General features: G+C 34.7%; 1 protein-coding gene across 1 annotated transcript in view; it reads right to left on the bottom strand.

The window, feature by feature from the left end:
• MCCC2 (methylcrotonyl-CoA carboxylase subunit 2) overlaps positions 1-22271 on the bottom strand; it is a 35808-nt gene that overhangs the window by 7417 nt on the left and 6120 nt on the right. The window contains exons 3-15 of the mRNA XM_079330837.1: positions 21953-22037; positions 21604-21705; positions 20893-21020; positions 18515-18627; positions 13785-13898; positions 8039-8103; positions 7052-7151; positions 6034-6129; positions 4762-4834; positions 4484-4560; positions 2364-2430; positions 1941-2097; positions 1057-1171 (exon numbers count right to left, since the gene is read on the bottom strand). Of these exons, the coding sequence (XP_079186963.1) occupies positions 1057-1171; positions 1941-2097; positions 2364-2430; positions 4484-4560; positions 4762-4834; positions 6034-6129; positions 7052-7151; positions 8039-8103; positions 13785-13898; positions 18515-18627; positions 20893-21020; positions 21604-21705; positions 21953-22037 (1292 nt within the window). The remainder of the gene's footprint in view (positions 1-1056; positions 1172-1940; positions 2098-2363; positions 2431-4483; positions 4561-4761; positions 4835-6033; positions 6130-7051; positions 7152-8038; positions 8104-13784; positions 13899-18514; positions 18628-20892; positions 21021-21603; positions 21706-21952; positions 22038-22271) is intronic.

The following is a 22271-nucleotide window of genomic DNA, read 5'->3' as shown; positions in this document are numbered from 1 at the left end:
AACTGAATGTAAAAGTAATTGGTGTCTTCCACTTGAAAAATTACTGAAGCTAGTGTATAGGAAAAAAAATTTGGATTGCCTTTGGCAAGATTTTCTAATAAAATAAGTCTGTGCTATTCTAACACCGGATTTCTCTATGATCCAGACTGGCCAAAGTAATTCAGAAAACTTCCAAGTTTCTAACACACTTGATTGACATTTAACTACTACTAATTACTTTTCTTGAACTTCTTTCTGGGTATCATGGATTTGGGAAATTAAGACAGACAGAGATAAGGATGAGTATATTCTACCCACAGAAAGAACAAGTCAAGTGTTGGAAAGTAATGACACTGAGATAGCCTGTTTATATTGCTTCCCTATTCTGAATAACTATTTATGATAAATATGAAAATTTTTAAGACAAACATAGTAAAACCACTTCTTATGGGATCAAGGCAGTAGTATAACCATAAACCTTGCAATTAAAAAAACCCAACTCAGTAGAAAAGAGTGCGCAGTGAAACTATAAAATATTATTATAAGATTTAATAAAATATGTTTATTATATAAACAATACACCTCCAATTTTCAATTAAAATGTTGAAATGAGCAAAAACTTTTCCAAACCTCTCCAGACTTCTGCTGTTACAAGCTTCATAATTCTCAATTAGTGAATCATTTAAAGATCAATTTTCTCTAAATCTGCCACTTTCATAATAATTGGAAAGACACATATTGGAAAGACACACTTTCCTGACATATTCCTCTTCACACTCCCAAACCAAAGAGGATTCCAGATTGCTCATGTCAGGTAGAACTAAAAACTTGGTGCACAAAGTACACAATTACAATGGTATATTAAATATCCATCTTTTTAAGCAAAGATAAGAAATGTTATGAATGATCTTCACATTTCAAAGAAGTGAGGAGTAACATTTCACAAATGCTTCATGTTTGTCAGTGCATTAAGTGGCACTCACTCTCTTCCACCCCTTCCTAGCTCACAAAGTGACCAACTCCAGTGAAAGAGTAAGTGATAATGACTTTACTAGAAATGAAAGAAGAAAGATATACCTGTTTTCCCTCCCTTGCTTTTTGGTCCTTAGCTATTGTAGCCAGAACAGTTGCAGCTTGTTCCCCTCCCATCACTGATATGCGAGCATTTGGCCACATATACAGAAATCTTGGACTGAAAAAACACATATTAAACATTAAAGTAAGACATTGTCCTATTTTCAAGTGAAGAACTAATTCTCACTCAACTAAGAATACATTTTTATGCATGACAATTTTACAATATATCATTTTTTTAGTAAGGTACATCAACATACTTTAATGCTTACAGCGTTACATTTGAAAATGTAAAAATTCTGTTCATTTCCATTATTCAAACACTTTTTTAAAAAAAATTTCTCTTTCTTGAGTCTCTTCAGCTCACATTCCCAACCCACAGGAATTTTGCTCCTAAACAATAGTGCCAGGAACCTTCAAAAATGAAATTAAAAAACCCACATAAGCTATGTCCAATGGGTCAACAACAACAACAAAAAATCTTTAGGGGTTATATAAACCTTAGTCATAAAAACAGGCTGATTGAAGTGAACATGGAGTTTTTACACAAGTTGATACACTATTCACATGAGTGCAGAATAAAGGACCAGCCTATACTGCCAATGATTGCTTAAGACTTCACAATTTTTCCACCAAGAATTGAAATGGAAGAAAAGGATGTGAACATGTTTACTTTAGAATGTCTCCTCTGTCACCTAATTCAAAATAATGAGATTTTTCAGTCTCTACAAATTTTAGGCAGTTATTTACTTATGAACATAGTCACTGCTCTTTTTCAAACAACACAACTTCTTCAAGAGTTCAGATGATTTTTCAGAATGATACTTTCAAGGTTGTGCTCTCTTAAATTATTTCTGTCTGCAGTCGTAATTTGAAGCAACACTCACCTATATGCTCTTCCACACATCCCATAGTTTCCAGCTCCATAAGAGCCACCGATAATGACAGTTATTTTAGGTACATTGGCACAAGCTACAGCAGTTACCATCTTGGCACCATCTTTTGCTATCCCTCCAGCCTCATATTCTCTGCCAACCATGAAACCTAAAGAAATACAACATGAACAAAAGGCTCACCAGCTTTATATTATAATACTCTGCAATATGTCATACTATGTGCTTCACAGCACATGCAGAAAGAACTGAGGAGCAAATCATAAGGCAAGGCCTTCACCACCTGCTGACAGGCTGATTTCCAAACAGGCTGGAGATGTACGTACTACAAAGCATACAAGAGGCTAGAATACAGCCTCAACAATTAACAGCAAAGTCTACAACAAAGTGAAACCTCAAAAACTTGATCTTACTCACCTGTAATATTCTGGAGAAACACAATGGGAATATTTCTCTGGCAACACAACTGGATAAAATGTGTACCCTGTGGAGAGGAAAAAAAAGAAAAGAGTAAGACATCAAAAGTTAGACAAGTGAAGCTATCACTACCAGCATTCTGAAGTTTGTGCTAAATCCTTCCACTGACATCCACCACAGTATTTCTATCAGGAAGTGCTATACTACTACTACTCCTTCACCCAAAGTTAACTGCAAAATACGCAGTCACTGTGGCAGAAGTAAGAGATCTCCAAAAATATGTGAAACCATGGAAAAAACAGAAATAATATATTTACAAAGCATTACTACTATTATTGAATAGCTCAACTGCTGTGACTCAGCCAATATTCAATTAAACCACAGACAGCACCAGTGTAGCATCTGACATTGAGTTTGGTAAGACTCACTCCGAGAAATTAAGACAGTCAGTGATAAAAACAGATCTCCCCATTTTCTATACAAACGAAAAGTGATCTCTAAAACTGGGAAAGGCCCATATACATTATTTACTCATGGCCCTGCCAATTGCTGTAACATTTTCTCCCACTCCTGAAGGCAGATACCCTCTCCCTATTTACTAGCAAAAGACCAATTTCTTAGCAAAGTTACATATAGTGGATTCCAAGCCTCTACTCGAACTAATCTAAATCTATGAAGTCCTATTTATACCCTTGCTAGTAAACAAAACAAAACAAAGTTATGTAGCACAACCGAGAAAACATCTAACCTCTTCATTATATAAAACCTGCAAAGGTTATAGAAAGAAAAAAGAGATAAAAATGATTAAATATAATCTTCTTCAGAGAAACATGTGAATAGCATAATGATGATCACAGAAAGAAACTGCAACAACTCATTACAAAAATGCAAGGGAAAAAAAAACGATGATTCCTGAGGTATGTTGATTATAGAACCAACATCATGGACAAAGGTTTCTCTAGAAGTGAATTTCCTTTTACAGTACTGATATGTAATGAAATTAAGATGCCTTATACATTTTTATTCTTAGGAAAAGGAGTTGTAGCACTAAATTGTAAGAAAAATAATGAAAGTATTAGAAATACTGCAAGAGCTATTTTCTATCTGAAAATAACTGTTAAAAGAAATGTCAGACAAAAAAATGTAATTTACTGCAGTGCTCCCATTTGGAAGTATTCCTTCAGCACGTGAAACTCAATTTTGTGTATTATTTTATAACAGAAATAAATCCAATAAAATGACTTCCTTCCTCCACCTCCCTCATCAATGCTTCCTTTTTCTATATATTCTCAATACTGATTTCTTCACTGCTTGCTCAAGAAGCCTGTTAGAACAAAACTAGTATGTATCATTGCTATTAAAAAAAATTAACTGACAGTTCTTTCTTGAAAAAATAAAGAACTAAAGCAAGCAACACGGACCAAGGTAAACACTTTGCAATACCCAGATACTCTTTATCACCATCATTCCCTGAAGTCCAAACTGTAAAGCACTGGTAACTATAATAAAAATCACAATATTCCTTCTCACAGCCATTCACAAAACAGGTATTTTAGCTCAAAGATTTTGAGAGACTGCACAGATATTCAATCATTATTCTTATTATTAGGCCAGGAGATGCTGCAGCAAAGTATGAAAATTAAAACTCTGATAAACCAATGAACTGAGTATTGGAATCCAAGTTTTAGATCTTCCAATTATTACAAAAAACAATGATGTGATTTTCCACAGTACATCAGGGTTTAGCAGTTAGAAATGGCCCACAGGGTATTTGAAGTAATCAGGATGGACTTGTCTTGTAACAGATGTATGTTTCAGGACATACTACTTCAACTATGCTGCATTCACACAAATCCAAATGCTGTCCTGCTGTTGGCCTATCTTCTTCAGATCAGAAAAATCTACCAAACACTGTTTCTAAAATATGGTCAATTTTTTTTTACAGCTTATGAGCAGCTTATAGCTGTCTCACATTTACATGAAAAGCATGAATTATTTATTATCAATTATCTCATTATGAATTACCTCATTATTTAAAAAAGTTCCTCACCTCAAGAGCAAGTGATCCACCAGAAGTTCTGTTTCTCAATGGCAAAGAAGCTAATAATCTATCTATTTACCTTTTTTGCTGACTCTGAGAAAAGAACGCCATTGTTTCCAATAATTCCTACTGGGTAACCAAAAATTCTTGCAAATCCTAAAGGAGAGAGATTTAATTCATAAATTTCCACATCTATTTATTTTTCCATAGTATATAAAGGTAACACTTTCTCCTGATAAGAGAAATTGCTATTCTTCTGAAGATAAATGTCATTGAAAATATCAGTGGCTGAGCCAGAATAAATCCAACTATAAAACCAGGGGGGAACATATACAGAATAATTATATTTCTACTTACCTGTAACTAAAGTATCCCCATACAAGGCTTTGAATTCATCAAATCTACTACCATCTACAATCCTAGCGATGACCTTAGGAAAAAATGGAAAAATAACATTAAATTCCTAATCCTTCAAGATTTTAAGTTTTTTAGAAAGAAATGCCATGATAATATATAACTTAAAACCTTTCCGTTTATAGAACATCATTCAGCCCACCACATAAAGACTTTGGATGGCTGGCAAAGCCCATTTAGTTTTCTAAGTGTGATTCATCTACGTGTTTGTAAAAAATGGGATTTCAAGATTAAGAATGTTCTACCCAAATAGCTAAATGTAATTTACACAGAAACGACATCTTCCTAATGAGTTGAATTGCAAAGAAAAAATTCTGCTTATATTAAACATTAATCAATAACCTCTCACAACACATATACACTCATTAATCACTTTCTTAAAGATATGATTATTTTTAGGCTTGCTTAAGTTTGTGACATACAAAAATAATGAAGATCTGATTTGAGGTTTCTCTGTGATGCAAAGGAGCCATTTTTTATAAATGCAGATATACTGCTAGCAAGACATTTGCCAGAAGATATTTATTTCAACTTTAAAAGACCATAAATCTGAACTATTCCAACTTTTGACAGTGAAGTATGAACTCAATTAAACTGTTCATCTCTTTTCCCCCTTAATGCAAAGCAAATCCTAGCAATTTCTGCCAAATATTTTAAGACGGGTAGATATTAAGACTCCTCCTAAAATGCATACTTGGCTAGTAGTGAAAAAGGTTCTGAATCTGAGATTTGTGCAAAATATAAGAAAGCATGTTGGTTCAGATGAATGTTCCAAGGCAGATAATTAGACTAGACCTGCAGTAGAGTACAATAGTCTTTGTACGCAGTTGGCAGCAAGCTCAATCCTTTGGTGTTTAAGTATTTATGGTGCTTATACTCCATAAATACTTAAACAATTCACCTTTCACCGGACTGACAGAAAAAGAAAGCCATTATATCCTTGGGCATTCTATAGAATGCTTTGCCAATTAGGAGTTTCCACTTAGTCAGCTTTTTCAGGATGTTACCAATCTCTCATCCTCGCTCATCCCTCTTAAAAGTATAACCAAAAGCTATTATATTTTCAATAAATCACTGCTATTGCAATGGATCTGTTGGACAAAAACATAAAGAAATAAGTACCCAAATCAATTATGACAATATAAAGAGTGATTTCTTGCAAGAAATTGGGTGTATGTATGAATGAGCATATGGATCTTGCATTAATACTCATACCTCTTTGACATCAAAATTTCTTTTCAGCTGGTCACCAACTATTCCATATATTTCATCAGCTGGAAATAAAGGCTCTTCTGATGGTTCTATAGTCACCTATAGCAATTTAACAAAACAATTTACACAACCATGAAAGGAACCATGAGCTCACACTATGACTTACAAACTCAAATAACAATTAGTTTGTCAACTTCTTTGAACACAGACTTTTCTTTCCCAATAACATCAAAATGCCGGTACTGGCTTGTCATCTTGCATAAAGATCAAGTTTCCTAAACTGAAGGTTGATAATAGTTTCTCACTTACTATTACATTTTTCCTACTCCTGCATATATCTCCACATGTGCTCCATTTCTTTCATGTTATAAAAAAATTAGGCATGTCCACCTTTTTTATTTTCCCCTGTGCCTTCTAAGGCAGGCAGCATTCTGAAAAATGGGTGATGATTTTGTCACACAACTGAATACAACATCTTGCCTTCCTCGAGCTTCCGTTCACCCTTTCCTATCTCCTAATAAAATAAAATAAGATAATTCTACCCCTATATGCTATCCATCCCATATACTACATTGAATTCTTAAATCAATACAATAAGATTTAGGCCTATCCCCTCAATTTTCAATTTCTTAATAATCTCAAAAAATATCTATTCAAAAACATGGTTTAGCAGGTATCTAATTTTAAATCCATGAAAATAATCATGTGGGTTTAAAATTAAATCAAGTAAATCACAAAACAGGATTAATCTGAAATAGCAATTCTATGACTCTTCTAGCACTCTTCTAGTTGCCTCACTCTTGCATTTAATTGCAGTAGTTTTATTGGGAATAACTGGGATTGCAGAACTGAAGCATCAGAGAAATCTTTAAGGAAAAGAACCATAACTTCCATTTTCCTATGTGTGAAGTAATGGACAAAAATATGCATTCTATTCACTAAAACAAGTGTTGTATCAATCAGGCAGAGAAAAGCATTCCTAATTTCAACAATGCAGTGTTTTCAGACACTATACACTTACGTCTACTTTCTTCTGGAGATTCAAACTTCTTACAACTTTCCTTGCCAGATGAAGTGCATGATTGTCATCCAAAGCATAATGATCCGTTACACCAGATTTTCTGTGTATAAACAACAATAGCAAAATGAATACTTTGGGGGGAAAAAAAATATCAGGCAATGAAAACTTGAAATTTTAAAGCTTCTAAGACCTTGAAAATACAGATACAACAATTCAGCTATGTTTTATTACAAAATTACTTTAAAACTCATGCCTGACTTTTTCTTCAAAATAGTACATCCAAGTTATCAGACATGAAATAAAAATGTAAATAACAATATAAAATATAAGAAGCATTGTTCATATACAGCAAAAATTAATTTCAATTACAAACACATTTACAAAATGGCACAAACTGCTCTTCAAAATAATTATTTTTTCACTTCAAATTGAGTAACAAATAAATATTTATTATACAGCAATACATAACTTATTGTGAAGTAATACCCAATTTTGCTTATTATTAATCGCAGAACTTAAAAGTGCACATATTTTTAGGGTTTGATAAGAAGTATTTTTTATAAAAAATGCGAATTCTAAGTGGCAGTAAGAAAGATACAACCTACAAAATGCATTATATTATTCTGTTAACTCAGTATTAAAGTCCTCCATATTATGCATGATGCTGCAGTACACTAGATATGTATTTTAAAGCAGTAAATGAAGGAAACAATGTTAACAAGAGTAACACAAAGTAATTGTGATATTCTAACAATAAAACAATCAGTCAGTATGAGATAACAACTCAGAAATAATTTTCAAAAAGACAGCACAGCTTAAGAAAAATCTAAAACCAAAATAAAATATAAAATAAAATAAAATAAAATAAAATAAAATAAAATAAAATAAAATAAAATAAAATAAAATAAAATAAAATAAAGACGAGGAAAGGGAAAGGGAAGTCTAAAATATGGAAGAAATTAACTCTGGGAAAATATTTCTTTAAACCTGCAGTGAAGATCTGCCCCTCCAAGATCCTCTGCTGATACCTGTTCACCTGTTGCTGCTTTAACCTAAAACAAGGAAAGGAAAATGAGCTTCACAGTTAACATTTGTCTTGCATTAATATCTATACTATTTTAGATACAGTAATAACAGAAATCTTTCCAAAATGCATCTTCATTGATCATATTTCCCTGCTTATTCTCCCTCAGAGCATCAAAATATGACAGCATAAAATCTTGCAAAAATTATTTTTTTTCTTTGACTTTTCATGCTTATTCTAGTGTTATTATGTAGTTTTTATATACAAATATATGCCCCACTGTTCTACTTTCTGCTGTGTCCATCATTTGAGTGCCTACACTTATACATCCTTCAGAATCATAAACATGCTTTTTCACAAAAATTTTAGTATGAAATTCCAGATATTTCTATGCATTATTTCAATAGCTGAAACCTAGAATTTTTCAATTCTGCTTTTTCTATATAAACATAAACTTCTGTGAATTTCAACTTACTCATTTAAATATTAATCATAGAACAACCATTGGTAGTTTTTATTTTCTTAACCTTCCAGTAAATATACAATCATTTAGTGATGATAATAACTTTCCTCAAAAGAGTGGCATGTAACTCCTTGGATCAAGTATGATGTCTCCATAAAAGTACTGGACTGCACAATCCAAAGCCTAGAACTGTGTAATCTTAGACCTGAATGGGAAATTTAAGAGTGAATGGTCTCCTTCTTAGAACAAAACAGTATAATTTATTACTGAGATTAAGAAAAAACAACCCAGAAGACTCCTTGAGGTATTTCTCTACATAAGCTCTGAAAAGGATTCCTTGAAAGCTGAAGAAACCATTATTCACCACCCACAGAGAGTACACAGGTAGAGGACAAGGAAGGGAAAGGAAAACTATCATTATTTCCAAAACAGATTTCAGATCCAAGTTTCATGTCTAGAAATGCAGTACACTAATTATACATACATACATATATACATATAAATATTTCCGTACACACATTTCCAAACTGTCAAGTTTGCACATTTAATTATAGATATTTCTTCAACAGTGAATTCTTGCTTTGAAATTTGAATTGCGCATGGAATATGAAGGTATGGCATATTAATCAATGGAAAGTTTCTGTCAGAGACATAATTAACTTGATTCTTCATTAAACAGTGAGCATAAGAAAATACTTCCACGAGAACTGAGTAAGATTTCTTAACTGGAAGGGTTATGCAGCATTGGAACTGGCTGTCAAGGGTAGTGGAAAAATCCTTGAAGGTATTTAAATGCCTGCAGATGTGGCATTAAAGGGTTTAATGTACATTTTCATGGTGATTTCGCAGTGTGAGGTTAATGGCCAGACACAATGACCTTAAGGGTGTATTCTAAGATAAGTTATTCTACCATTTGATTAAATGATTTTATTACATGTTTCTATGAAATAATTACATACGTCTGTCATTATGCAACCACTTAAAACATACTATTAACTACTGCAGAACTTGGCACAAAGCTGAATAGTGCAATGATTCCATAAAATATTTTACAAAAATATTTTTATTATTTTTCCTCAGAGGTGAAGTTTTCCTTCTCCAAATCACAATATTGGAGCTGTGGACTCCATCTACCACCATGTGAGACTGCAAAGTTTAACTCCTCTGCTCAAAGCACAGTCAACCAGAGAAGGTTGGTAATGACCACATTATGACCATATGTTTTGAATAGCACAGGAATGGAGACTCCAGAAACTCTCTGGACAACTTGGTTTGCAGCAAATGTTTTCTTACGACTAAACAGAACTTTCTGTATTTCAGTTTGTGCTTGGCAGCTTCTTGACCCATCACAGGGTAGCAATAAGAAGCTTGGCTCTACTACCTTTACTCCCCCTTGCACGATATGGATAGATTTACCACAAGGTATGTTTTCACCAGACTGAAAATCTTCATCTCTCTTGCATCATCATCATTTTACAGATGCTCCGCTCCATCATCTTAATGGAATTTCACTGTCTCACTCAGGCTTATTCTGGAGTGCCCGGAGCTGCACCCCGCAGCCCAAATACGTACTACTCTGTCAGAAAAGGTGAGAACAAGTATCTGCTCCACCACCTTTCCAATGCAGCAGTGGAGCAGAGCATTCCACAAAATGCAGTTTTAAGTAATAGTGAAGACACTTAGTGGTTGAAGCTACCTTGAAGTTCACTAACTCTAACAAACTGCCACAAGGTATGTGCCTCAACGAGGTATGTGGGCATTTTCTAAGAAACACCTGTTCAAGCTACTTCAGCTAGAAATTATTAAAGGAAATACATATAAACTATAGCTATAAAGTATAAGCTATATATGCATTTTGCACAACAGATGAGGCCAATATGCAGGAAAAGTCTCCAGTCCACACATGAATTTGAAAAACTTATTCCCTCTTTTTACCAGACTTCTTCTCAACTCTGAGGACAGAAAATAGCAAATTTTCTCTCAGGAAGGAAGAATCAGAAGTTTCTGGAAAACAAGCCTATAGTCTACATGACATCCTGAACTACCAATCAGTACTGCCAAAAATGAGGATACAGACACTCCACTTAAGAAAATGCACAAGAATATTAATAATGCCCCGAATATTATCACTACTGTGACACCCACTGTCTTCTACCGAGTTCTGTCTGTTTTTGAAGTCATTACTCCTCACCTTTCAAAAAGAAAAGGCCAAGAGAACTTCCATTTTAGAGGGTGGACTGTACCTACAACTCACTTTTTTTTTTATCATACACACTCAAGACTAATTATAAGTAACATCAGGGATTTTTCTTTTCTCACTTCCACGGGATGTTTTGCTTTAGGCAGGTAAGCAATAAAATCCAATCCAATTTTCTTCATATAGGAGAGATGTTTTGGGGAACAAAACAATAAGCTAGAATATCTCCTACAGCATGAAACGGGAGTTCTATGAGACTCTGAAGTAGTTTTGACGCTTAGAAGAATGCAAGTAGAATATTTACAGTGAGAATATGAAAACTCTACAGAACAGAAAATCTGACAGGTGGAGATAATAAAGTTTGATCTATACGCACAAAGATAAGGATCATTACATCTGCAGGTTGCTAAGAAACAAATTATACTGGATAGTTGTGAAATCTTCCTCTGAAAATGGGGAAAGTTTTTAAAACTTTATAACTTCACAACACCCTTGCAGTCACTGACTCACTGACTTGCCTTGTCAAGTCCTCCTTTTGAGGCCTGACTCGGGTAATCACTTTCCAGATATCTATCCTGGCAAAAGTTTCATGTGCTAAATCTCAGTGGCACGTACTCATGATCTAAGCTGACTTGTGATGTTAAATGATTACCATTCCCAGAGAACAGATAGTTGGTTCTCTTACTAAAAACCTTTTGAAAACATATTTACCTGAACAGGTCAGGTGCTCCTGCTACCAGAGTAGTTATTCTTAGTTACAGTAATGAACCTATTCACACTCTGATGTACAAAGTTCATGTCTTTCATCACACCAGTTTTCTTATATCAAAGGAAAGATGTACAAATCACATGTTCCTCACACAACTAATATTATTCTTAAATAGTATTTTCATTGATGTTTATGCCACTTTTCAACAAGAAACTCCAAATACCTAAATTACAGCAATAAATTTATGGAGAATTACTTAGTTTTGAGGAAGATTTTTCTACGTTTACCTATAAGCAAGTGGAAAAACACTAATACAAGATAAAAAGGAATGGAAACCTAGGTAGGACATTTGAAACAATTACTGTCAACAAAATTCTAACAACAAAATCCTAATAAGCAGTAAATGGATTACTATTGCATTACATAGCTGCTATTCATTACTTCATCTGCTTTTCTTGATTACTTTGTTCTTCTTATCAACTTGGAAAGCCTCCACAAAATAATAAATTACTTCAAATTAAATGCCTTTTTTATTAGGGTAGACAACAAAGTATCCTTGTACTTCTGAATGTGTGTCCCATGCACCTGCTTTCCATATGCCAGTTAAATTCTGAATTTATTTAAGATGTATAAATGTAAGACTTTTTCTTCCTTTTTTTTTTTTTTTTTTTGTTTTCTTTGTCTCTTTTCTTTTCTTTTCTTTTCTTTTCTTTTCTTTTCTTTTCTTTTCTTTTCTTTTCTTTTCTTTTCTTTTCTTTTCTTTTCTTTTCTTTTCTTTTCTTTTCTTTTCTTTTCTTTTCTTTTCTTTTCCCTTTCTTTTCTTTTTCCTTTATTCTTTTCTTTTTTTACTGCACAAGAATTTAAAAACCATCCATACACTGAAGTTTGAAAGAAGTATAAAATGCCAAATCTACTTTCATCAACAATATGACGCAATGGGGAAAAATTCACTCTAAAGGAAAAGAATGCAATACAAAAATATGCTGTGGAAATGAGAGCAAAGCTATACAAGTAAACACTAAATCACATTAAAGGATGAGTCCTTCATACTTTTAATGAGAGTATCACAATTATGCCTTAGGAACAAGTCAACAAATAAATCTGTCAGCGACTGCTTTCCCACCATATTATGTGACATGCCACAATTTCCCAGTATTTTAAGTGTTGAAGAAAGTGATTTCCAAGAGACTTTGCCTCCTCTGTTACTAGAGGAATCAATGGAGCAGTATTTTCATTAACAATGCTGTTGCAAAGCAATTTCTCCCTTTTGGCATGTTAAACATGGAAGGACTCTTGAGAGACATTTCATTTACATTTGGCTTTGTCACAGGAAGCACACCTTAAAGTTCCCAAAAGGACTGCAACAAAAACAGAGACATCATGCTGCCTCAGACCAGTCTATACACTAAATTTGACAAATATTTGGTTTTACTACTTCAAAAAAGCAAGTTTGTATAGTTATATGTTTATATTTCACTGAGACTTTAATAGCTGGGATAAATGATACTCTGTTAGTTCTAGCACTAGTATTTATTCCTAAAATTCATTTTTTCTCATAAAGCTTGTGTTAAGTAGAATAATCTTTGCCAGCAAAAGACTGACATTATTGTATTATTGTATGTACTGGTAAATAACTGAGCCTATATTAGGACATACAATTATTTCTAATATGATAAATCACATTCAAGCATTCCTTTTGTTGTGCCTAGCTATTATACTGCAGTACTTCACAGTCAAAAATTTCACTATGAGTTTCACAATAAAGCAAGGTTTAATTCACAGGAGTTCTTCAGGTCAGTTTCCTTAGGATCAATTTCCTTTCTAAGAAGGAAAGAAAAAGATGGGAGGCAGGAAGGGAAGCAGGAAGGAAAGAAACCAGGAACTAGGACAAACTTCATTGTAAGTGTGCCTCATTGTCAGTAAACTGACGTAAAAATACAGATCAGTCCTGCTTCAGAAGTTCTTTTATCTTTGATCTTGACTTTAAGATAAAATACATACGGCCATGATTTCTTCAAATTTTGTGTTCAACCTAGAGAGTCCATAATTGAATACAGAAACAATTTTTATCCATTGAAATTTGTACAGCAATCTACAAGCAGTACTAGAAAAACACCATGACACAATCTGATTTATCTATATACACCTCTAATGAACAGAAGAGATTTGATTTAGAATAGAAACATTCAGATATACTTAAAAATACAAACTAATCTACAGAGTACCTAGAAATATCTCACCAAGAAATGCTTAACTGCTTAAGGTGTACAATTATCACAGCATGATTTGGGGTGAGGGGGAGGACAGGGGCCATGTCACTAGAAACTTCTGTATCCTTACCAGTGGTGGCCCTCCCAGGAATATTGTTCCCTGTTTGCCAACAATAATACTTTCATCAGCCATTGCAGGTACATATGCTCCTCCTGCTGTACAGGATCCCATGACTACTGCTATCTACCAGGAAAACAAAAAGCACAAATTAATGAACTATCCAGCCCATAAAAATAGCAAAAGCACAAGATATTATGTATCTTAATGGGTTTCAGTTACTGTTTATCAGCATAATTGCACCAGTGATAACATCTTCTGAAGGAAATTTCTCCCATCTCCTAGTATGCTACTTCAGGTCTTCAATAGATCAACTAATTAGTTTTGCCCTTTCAAGATGTGTTGATCATCTCATTATAGACTTCAATATGAATAATCTCTGCTTCATCCTTTTGCCTAATTTTGAGATGAACATCTACCCTGTGAACATTTTCTACTAGTAATATCTTGGTGATACTTCTACAAAACTGACTTGACCTCGGATATGATGAATACTGTGACTGTAACTGTAGACAATCATGGAAGTGAAATTTCTCAATTTCTCCTTCACAGGAGCACCTTCAAAGACCCTTTCAAGACACTTCCAGAGCAGAAAAAAGGAATACTCATATGAAAAGGCAAACACTTTCCTTCACAATCACACATATACATACACATAACTGCTAAAAAACACCCCAGAAAACATCAATATTTTATGTTAAGTTTGTTTCAAGATATTTCTAAAGTGAAATCAATTAGCACTTTCTGTTACATAATTTAGAAGAAAACAGCACATAGCAAAATAGAATTTCCAAATCACATCATGTATATCTAAAGCAGGATTACATGAACTATGCCAATCTGCTACCATCAAATCAAAAAAGCTTTTTCAGCAAATGGTTTTCTGGATCTTAACCCATATTCAGAGTCACATGATTAATCTGCAATATTTCTCTTGTGCATTTAATAAATAACTCCAGGCAAATTCAAAATAACATAAGCTTCTAGAATAGGAAGAAACATGGTGTAAATAAGTTTATTTGTTTTTGCCATCCAGGATCTGTGGTTTTTTCCTATTATGAATTTTACCATACTCACACTGAAAAAATGTGCCTGCATTTAAACTTTAACACAGGTGTTAATTTTTTCCAACATAAAAATTGGAATATGTACCTACTGGAAAAAGTAAAACTTACTTATCAAATTCTCAAATAATGTCCTACCTCCTGATTTTATTTTCTAAATTGGTACAAAGAAATTTTTAATGTGTTCAATAAAAGTCAACAGTCCTGAGTGCACAAACACTATTTCACATCACTGATCCATCCCCCATTGTATCCAGCAGCATATGAGTGTGAGAACTCAGGAAACAGCTAATGAGGAGCTAATCACAGCTTTCTGATTCACACCCATATAGACAACAATATAATTTAAGCTGTAGTGGGTGAATAATAAATTAGTCACAGGTAAAACTGGAGGGGGAAATTAAAAGCACTATCAGCAAGTAGAAAATAAAAAAGGGGGGAAAAAGCAAGCACTTTCAGGACCAAATTGAGAAGAACTAATGATCGGATGAACAGACCTTCAAGCAGACCACGGCATAAAACATCAGGTAGCAAACTAAAAATAACGAGACCCCCATCTCAGAATAATTTACCAGAGTGGAGACCAGAGAGCATAATTTCCTAATTCCATTTTCTAAAGAAATATGTTCTCAGACAGGGAAGATGGTTCTAGCTACCACAATCTGTCAGCACAGGACCAAAAATAGATTTACAAATGTTAACAGTGCCTCTTTGAAATAAAACAAAGCATAGATACATGTCCCAGACAAAATGTGCACTTACTATACCCTTTAAATAAAGGAAGTGCTTCAGCAAAACATTTTTCCCAGTCTCCCATAAATATTTAAAGAAAGATAAACATTAATCAGTGTCATACTTGGGAAAGTTCACTTTATCAGTATCATAACAAACAGAAACGTGTTTTATTAAAACCTTTCTTATATTTAGTTTTTATTGTATATGAATACAATTACTCCTAATGCAACACCATATGGTAATTGAAAGAAAAACAAATTCAACCTTTTAATGCAACTTTAGAAGTATGTAAAATACATTTCAAGACATGCTGAAAACAAGAGCATGACCATAGGGTCAAGCATTTCTGGAAAGGTCCTGCACAACATCAGTAATTTCACCCTTGCAAGCTGGGTATATCTATCTCTCTATCTTTGATGTAACATCTAAAAATCATTACTCCCAGAGCAGATCATGATTGAAGCCTTTAGCAAAAATAAAATTTCCCAAAATTTCTCCAAAGAGATAATTCAGCAAAATATTGCTCCTTTGACACTTGCTGTGCCTCAAAAACACTAGGACCAATCTAGATCTATCAGGGAGTCTTACACAATGACCATCTTACACACTGTCTTTCTCTCCTATGTATTTTTGTTCTAACTGAACATGGCTTTTCTCTGGAGACCTACCTAATCACTACAACTGGTTCATGTCTACTGTTGGAAAGAACTGCAGAAGGTAAATTAAGTCATACTTCCTAAAGAGATTCAATACATTGTTGGAAACTTCAGTCTTGGATTTTTATAGAGGCAATGGATCTCATGATTCTTTGGAAGAGTAAAAGATGATTGAAGGTCTGAACTCTTCCAAAAAGTGCCAAAAAGGTATCAAGGTAACACAGGCCGTTTCCTCAAAAATCCTGCAAAGACAGTATTTGTCATGTAAGGAGTCACACTGAATACTGTATCCTTGACTTGTGCATCTGCTTCACCCTCAAAGTATTGGCTTCTACTACCCCCTTCCCCCAGGAAAAAAACCCTACCCAAGGCCCCAGTGAAGTCTCTTGTGTGAGCAGCTGGAATCATGTCCCCCTGAGCCCCACTGCAGGAGAATCCAGTGAGGATGGTCTCTCAACAGTTTTATTCTTCCTAAAAAAGAACACTGGGTTGTGGCATTGTGGTGGGATTTGTGACATAGCACTGCCATGGCCTCTGGTTGTGTGACAGCCCAGTGTCAGACAACACAGAGTGAAATAACTGCTATGACACATAACTTGGGAGAATATCAGGGCACATTGCAAGCACCCACAAATTAAACTGTATTCCAGCCCTTTGCCAAGAAATGACCAGGTTTTTCAGGGCTTCAAAGTGTGGTAGAGAACTTCTTATTCCTGAAAACCAATATTGTCATCACAAGTTCCACAGTGTGTATGACCTATTTCTCACTCAAAATAGATTTTGCTGTTCTCATTGTATAGGAAACAGAGGCTGAATAATTTTTTAATGTTCTGAATTCCTCAGCTCTTACTGTAACTAATCATAGATTAATCTGTCAGGATTGCATATATCACAGGCCTAAAAGAGAACCTGGATTAATGATCATAATTTATTTTTGTTCTGTCCACTTGCAGATGACCATAAAGAATGCAGGTTTCAAACAATGTCTTTATTTCTTCTAGTATTTTATTGTTTTGTTGGAAGGTAAACTGGTAAACAGAAAGGGTTCTGCAGGATAAAGTGTATTTTGCTGTGCCTCAGTGCTAAATGAGTAAGCTGTCTGCTCTCCCCTGGGATGAAAGAAAGAAAACATTAGTTCTGAAAACTGGTGCTCAGAACTGGTAGTTCTAACAAGATCCACACAATTTGTCTTGTTCTGACTTGTTTTAAGGACTGTTGGTGCAGTCTGTGTCACCTTCATGTTAAAAAAGATACAGAAAGATCTGGAAAAGAAGATGAACCAGGACCATCAAAGGTGTGGAACTCCACAGGAAGAACAGCTAAGTAAGCCTGAATTATTTGGTCCGCAAAAGGGAGTATAAGGCAGGTATAAGAGAGGGCTACAAAACCAAAGAGGTAGAAGGTGACTGAGTAGAGAGCAACTCTGTAGGAATTACCCAGTCATTTGCTCTTCTATAGTGTTCCTTCATTTGCAGGAGGTTATCTTCAAAGATCATGGATTTTTCCACCCTTCCTGGCAGCTTCTCCCATGTCCCTGCTAACAATTCCCTTCAAGTCATTATTCTGTTACCTTTCTCAACTCCACTGGGACCGTACATTCTGCCCTTCACTGTCACTGCAGCCATAGCTGCCCAGCACCAATCTTCAAATATTTTGCATTCTTCATGAGTAATAGATTCAGCAAAACATGTGGTTTTGGTTCCCTAGCACGCCACCTTCATCAAAAACCTGATCCCTATGCATTTCTGAGTGAACCATGACACAAAACCACTTCTAAATTCATGAACTGTGACTAACAGTAATTCTGTGCATCAATAACACATTAGAAAATAACCTTCTTACTAGGGCCGCTTCAGCATACAGAACATCAGGGTATAAAATGGATTTATAAATATACACATACCCCTGCTAGTGGAAAATGTGTCTCATTTACTAGCCATCCTCAAGGGGGTCCTCACCTATGCAGTGCTTATGGAGAACTGTTCCAAGACATTTTCTTGTGCTTTCTCAAATGGCCCTACATACCCAAGTCCATTTCTCTCCTACTCTGACAGGAGCAGGTCAAATCATTAACACTAAGACTAAGAAAGCAGACAGTTACTTCAAAACTATAATGAATACTTATGGACAATTACTGTGTTAACAGAGCTTCCAAGACCCAGAGTGAGCCATCAGGTTAGCACAACACAATGCCATCAGAAACAAAACATGGACACGAGCCTTGAAAACAAGTAATGGCAGCAAGCATAGAAACTATTTAGTACATTTAATTCTTAGATAAAATTACCTGTGGAATTCCTTGTGAGGACATGACTGCTTGATTATAGAAGATACGGCCAAAATGATCGCGATCTGGAAATACTTCTGCTTGCCGAGGTAAATTCGCTCCTCCTGAGTCAACTGGAATGAACCAAATGATATTAATAAGTTCTGAGCAGTGTTACATACTTGCTGGTAAAGTATCTGCATGTTACCTAAAATATACAGCAATTACTATCACTAATACTGTATATATTTCCATGAAAATAGGTATAATATGACATTCTTTCTGGGAAATTAAAGAAGAAAAACAGTAAACACCCCTCTCTAAAATGACATCCATCCCAATGATTTTCATGGAAAATAAACTCTGACATGCTGTTGGGGGTTGAGTGTTTAGAGATGCAACCATACCTCCCTAAATAAACTTTTAAACTCATCTTACTGCAAAATATGCAAACTAAGAACACTTTTAATGTACAATTTTAACTCAATTATTCTATTGCAATTCTGTCACAAGTTCCAGAAAAAGGCAGAGCTAATCACCAGAGAGTTCAAAAGGTGCTGCCTCTGTTCTTTCACAGCTTAATTAAACTTCACAACAAAAGCATTAAACTATCTTTAGGATGATTCATTTATTATGTGTCCTTCTCTCATGATACAACCTCCTGCTTACAGGTCTCCAACAGTATCTACCTCTCTGCTCCCAATTAATGAAAATACAACCTGTCATGGGAAGTATCCAAAGGACAGAAGACCGTGAGGAAATGCACAAGGAAATAAAGCATCTCTGAGAACTCTGGCTCCTGGTAATTAATTTTTACCAACAACCACCAGTCTGTATATTCTCATCTTACATGACTGCAGCCAAAACAAAATGTCCACACCAGTGACTGACTCAGTGACAAATGGCACCAGGTGTCCACATGAGAATTAGCACCTAGACAGTTGTTATCACTGGTGGAAAAGGCAGTTCAAACAACATGAAAATTACATGGTCAGCACAGTGCTGACTGGCTACAAAGCACTCTTATCACACAGCACAAATCAACTGGAACAAGTCAAGGTACAGAAACTGCAAGGGTAAAGTAACTCACTAGGTATGAATGACGTTGTACATTCAAGGACTACACGTCTCAATTCTTTCAAAAGCATAGTTGTGTCCCACAGTTCCTCATTCCATAAGTTCTTAAAACAGTAGAATTACTCACTGATCATTCAGACCAAAAAAATTGTTAGCAGTTGTTTTGCAAACAGCAAAGCCAAGTTTCTTCAGTTTTTTAAAACTAAGACAAAATTTAGCCGTCCCTTTCCCTCCAGGACTCTTTCTATAGCAATCCCACAAAATCTACACCCACATTGTCCCTATATTGGCCTCACCAACAGTTTCAAGTTCACACTTCTTCTAATCATTCTATTGGTCTTATTTACATGTTTGATTTATCAGGAGGGCAAGAAACTTTAAACACTTGTGCTGGCCAGGATTTGTATTGATGCTGACTATTTAACCAGTACAAGCATCCGGACTGGCAAACATCTGATATTTAAGTTTCTAAATTAAGCTGAACAGAAAAAGAACAACCTTCCCTGTTTTTCAAAATGGAGTAGAAAGTCTCTCTTCTGATGCTGACATACACAACATCCACAGGAATATACACTTTCTTATAACTCTCTGTCAAAGCTGACTGAAACTGGCTAATAGGTTCAAAAGTCATTAGACTGGGAATTCAGGCTGAAAGGAACGAACTGCCAGAAATCTCTTAAATTTGTATAAAACCAGGCTAAGAAAACACTACCAGTAATATATTACAGATATCTGTCACTGTTCTTCATATTTTATAATAAAAGCATATGTAAGTAAAACTTACATGAAGGTTTGGCTAAAAACTGATCTAACAGACTAAACTCAAAATGTAAAATAAAATACAATTAAATTTCTGCTTCAAAAAAATTAATCCCAAATCCTAAAAATCTATTGATCAAAACTATTTTTGACAATTTTGTCATTCTTATTATTTTTATTTCTTTGGTATGTTTTCTCATACAGATACATTCTCCACCAGAATGTACTTTTTTTTTTTTTTTTTTTTTTTTTTTAACTGTGATATGAATTGACTCAATGAGTCTACAGGAAATATTGCTTATCCATGACAGAAAGAAGTGATAACAGTGTTAACAGTTGCATCTGTAATTTATGAACCCAGCCTTATAGCAGTACAGTGGCTAGTGCTGAGAACCTGTACATACCTTCCAGCTAAGATGTGCCACCTCTCTGCAGAGATAATATGGTATCAAGGAAAATATATTTGAACAGGTGTGCTTAAATACCTTCCTGGTTAGTGAGATCTGCAGACACATCAGCTGCTCTTAACACAGAACCTTGGCTATTTCTGCAATAGGACTTACCCAAATAAAGGCAAGGGAGATGATTTTGCATTGCAATTTCTTGAGCACGTAAATGTTTCTTAACAGTGATGGGATAATAGGTACCACCTTTGACAGTTGCATCATTAGCAACAATCAAGCATTCCGTCCTAAAAACAAGAATAGTTTATGAGACAGAAAGGTATTTCTAATGAGTAAGTGTGTATGTCAGTTAAGATTGGCAACATGCCAAGGACTCTTGACGCCCTGATGCTCTAATAGAGCTCTTCTCACTTGGCATTCCCTCAAGGGCAAATTATAACAGCAGTCTCAGCACTCTAATGTCCTTTTTTAGGGAATAAAATAATGCTGCATAGCACCAAAAATTAATTTCAGTAACAGTCTTGGAGGTACTTTGAATAAGCAAAACAAATTTTTAGAAAATACTATCTTATTTTTGGAAATTGCTTTGCAGATGCACTAACTTCCTTTCTTCACTGGACACCTAAAACTCCATGTTTTGTTTAGTTAGTGGGATACACTAACTAAAAAAACCCAAAAACCTAAAAAAAACCCAAAAACCTCACTTTCTTTTAGGTATGACCTAACAAATTGAGATACCAGCTTTGCTGATTTTTTGAGTGTCAGAAACAGAACACCAAAAACACTAACAGCCTAACACTGGAAACTGAATAAAATTATACCTTCTTCTTTTTCATATCATAAGTAATGCAGATGACTGGAATCTCTCACCCAGATACTCGTCCAATGCCTGTGATAATGCCTCCTGCAGGTACCTCTTCATTACCATACAACTGGTAACCAGCAAACTGAGAGAACTCCAAAAATGGGGATCTGAATAATGGAAATGAAACAAACCTAAAACATTACTAGTTCTATCTGTCATGCAACTTCACTTAAAAGGCTACATTTAAAATTTATATTTTTAAAGAGATCAGTACTTGAAAGTATGCTTCTGTAAAATTTCAATCATATTTATTTGCCAGTGTTTATGGAAGCTAGAAAAGAGCAAAGAAGCCTGTTGCAGTATTTACCTGCAAAAGAAAACCTGAAATGTTAAAAAGAAAAAGGAAGTACCTACCCAGGATCAATAAGTTTGTCAATTCTCTCTCTGGGTAACAGCTTTCCTCTTGATATATGAAGCCTACGAGCTTTTTCCCCACCTCCTGCAATACAAAAGCAAATTGTCAAACTTTCTATGGACATAGATAAGATAAATCATCAGTTATATTAAAACTTCAAATGGAAATACTGACGAGTTCCCAGTTTTTGAAGTATGAGCCTTAATAATAAATTTAAGAAATAATAGTTTCCACTGCAAACAGATTTAAGGCATTGATAAAAAAACTTTTTTTTTAGAACCTATTTTATTTTCCCCCTCATTTTTTACAGTTGGTCTT

The sequence above is a fragment of the Erithacus rubecula genome (genome assembly GCF_903797595.1).
Source record: "Erithacus rubecula genome assembly, contig: SUPER_Z_unloc_1, whole genome shotgun sequence".
Taxonomy (NCBI): Eukaryota; Metazoa; Chordata; class Aves; order Passeriformes; family Muscicapidae; genus Erithacus; species Erithacus rubecula.
This window is presented reverse-complemented; position numbering and strand designations above follow the sequence as displayed.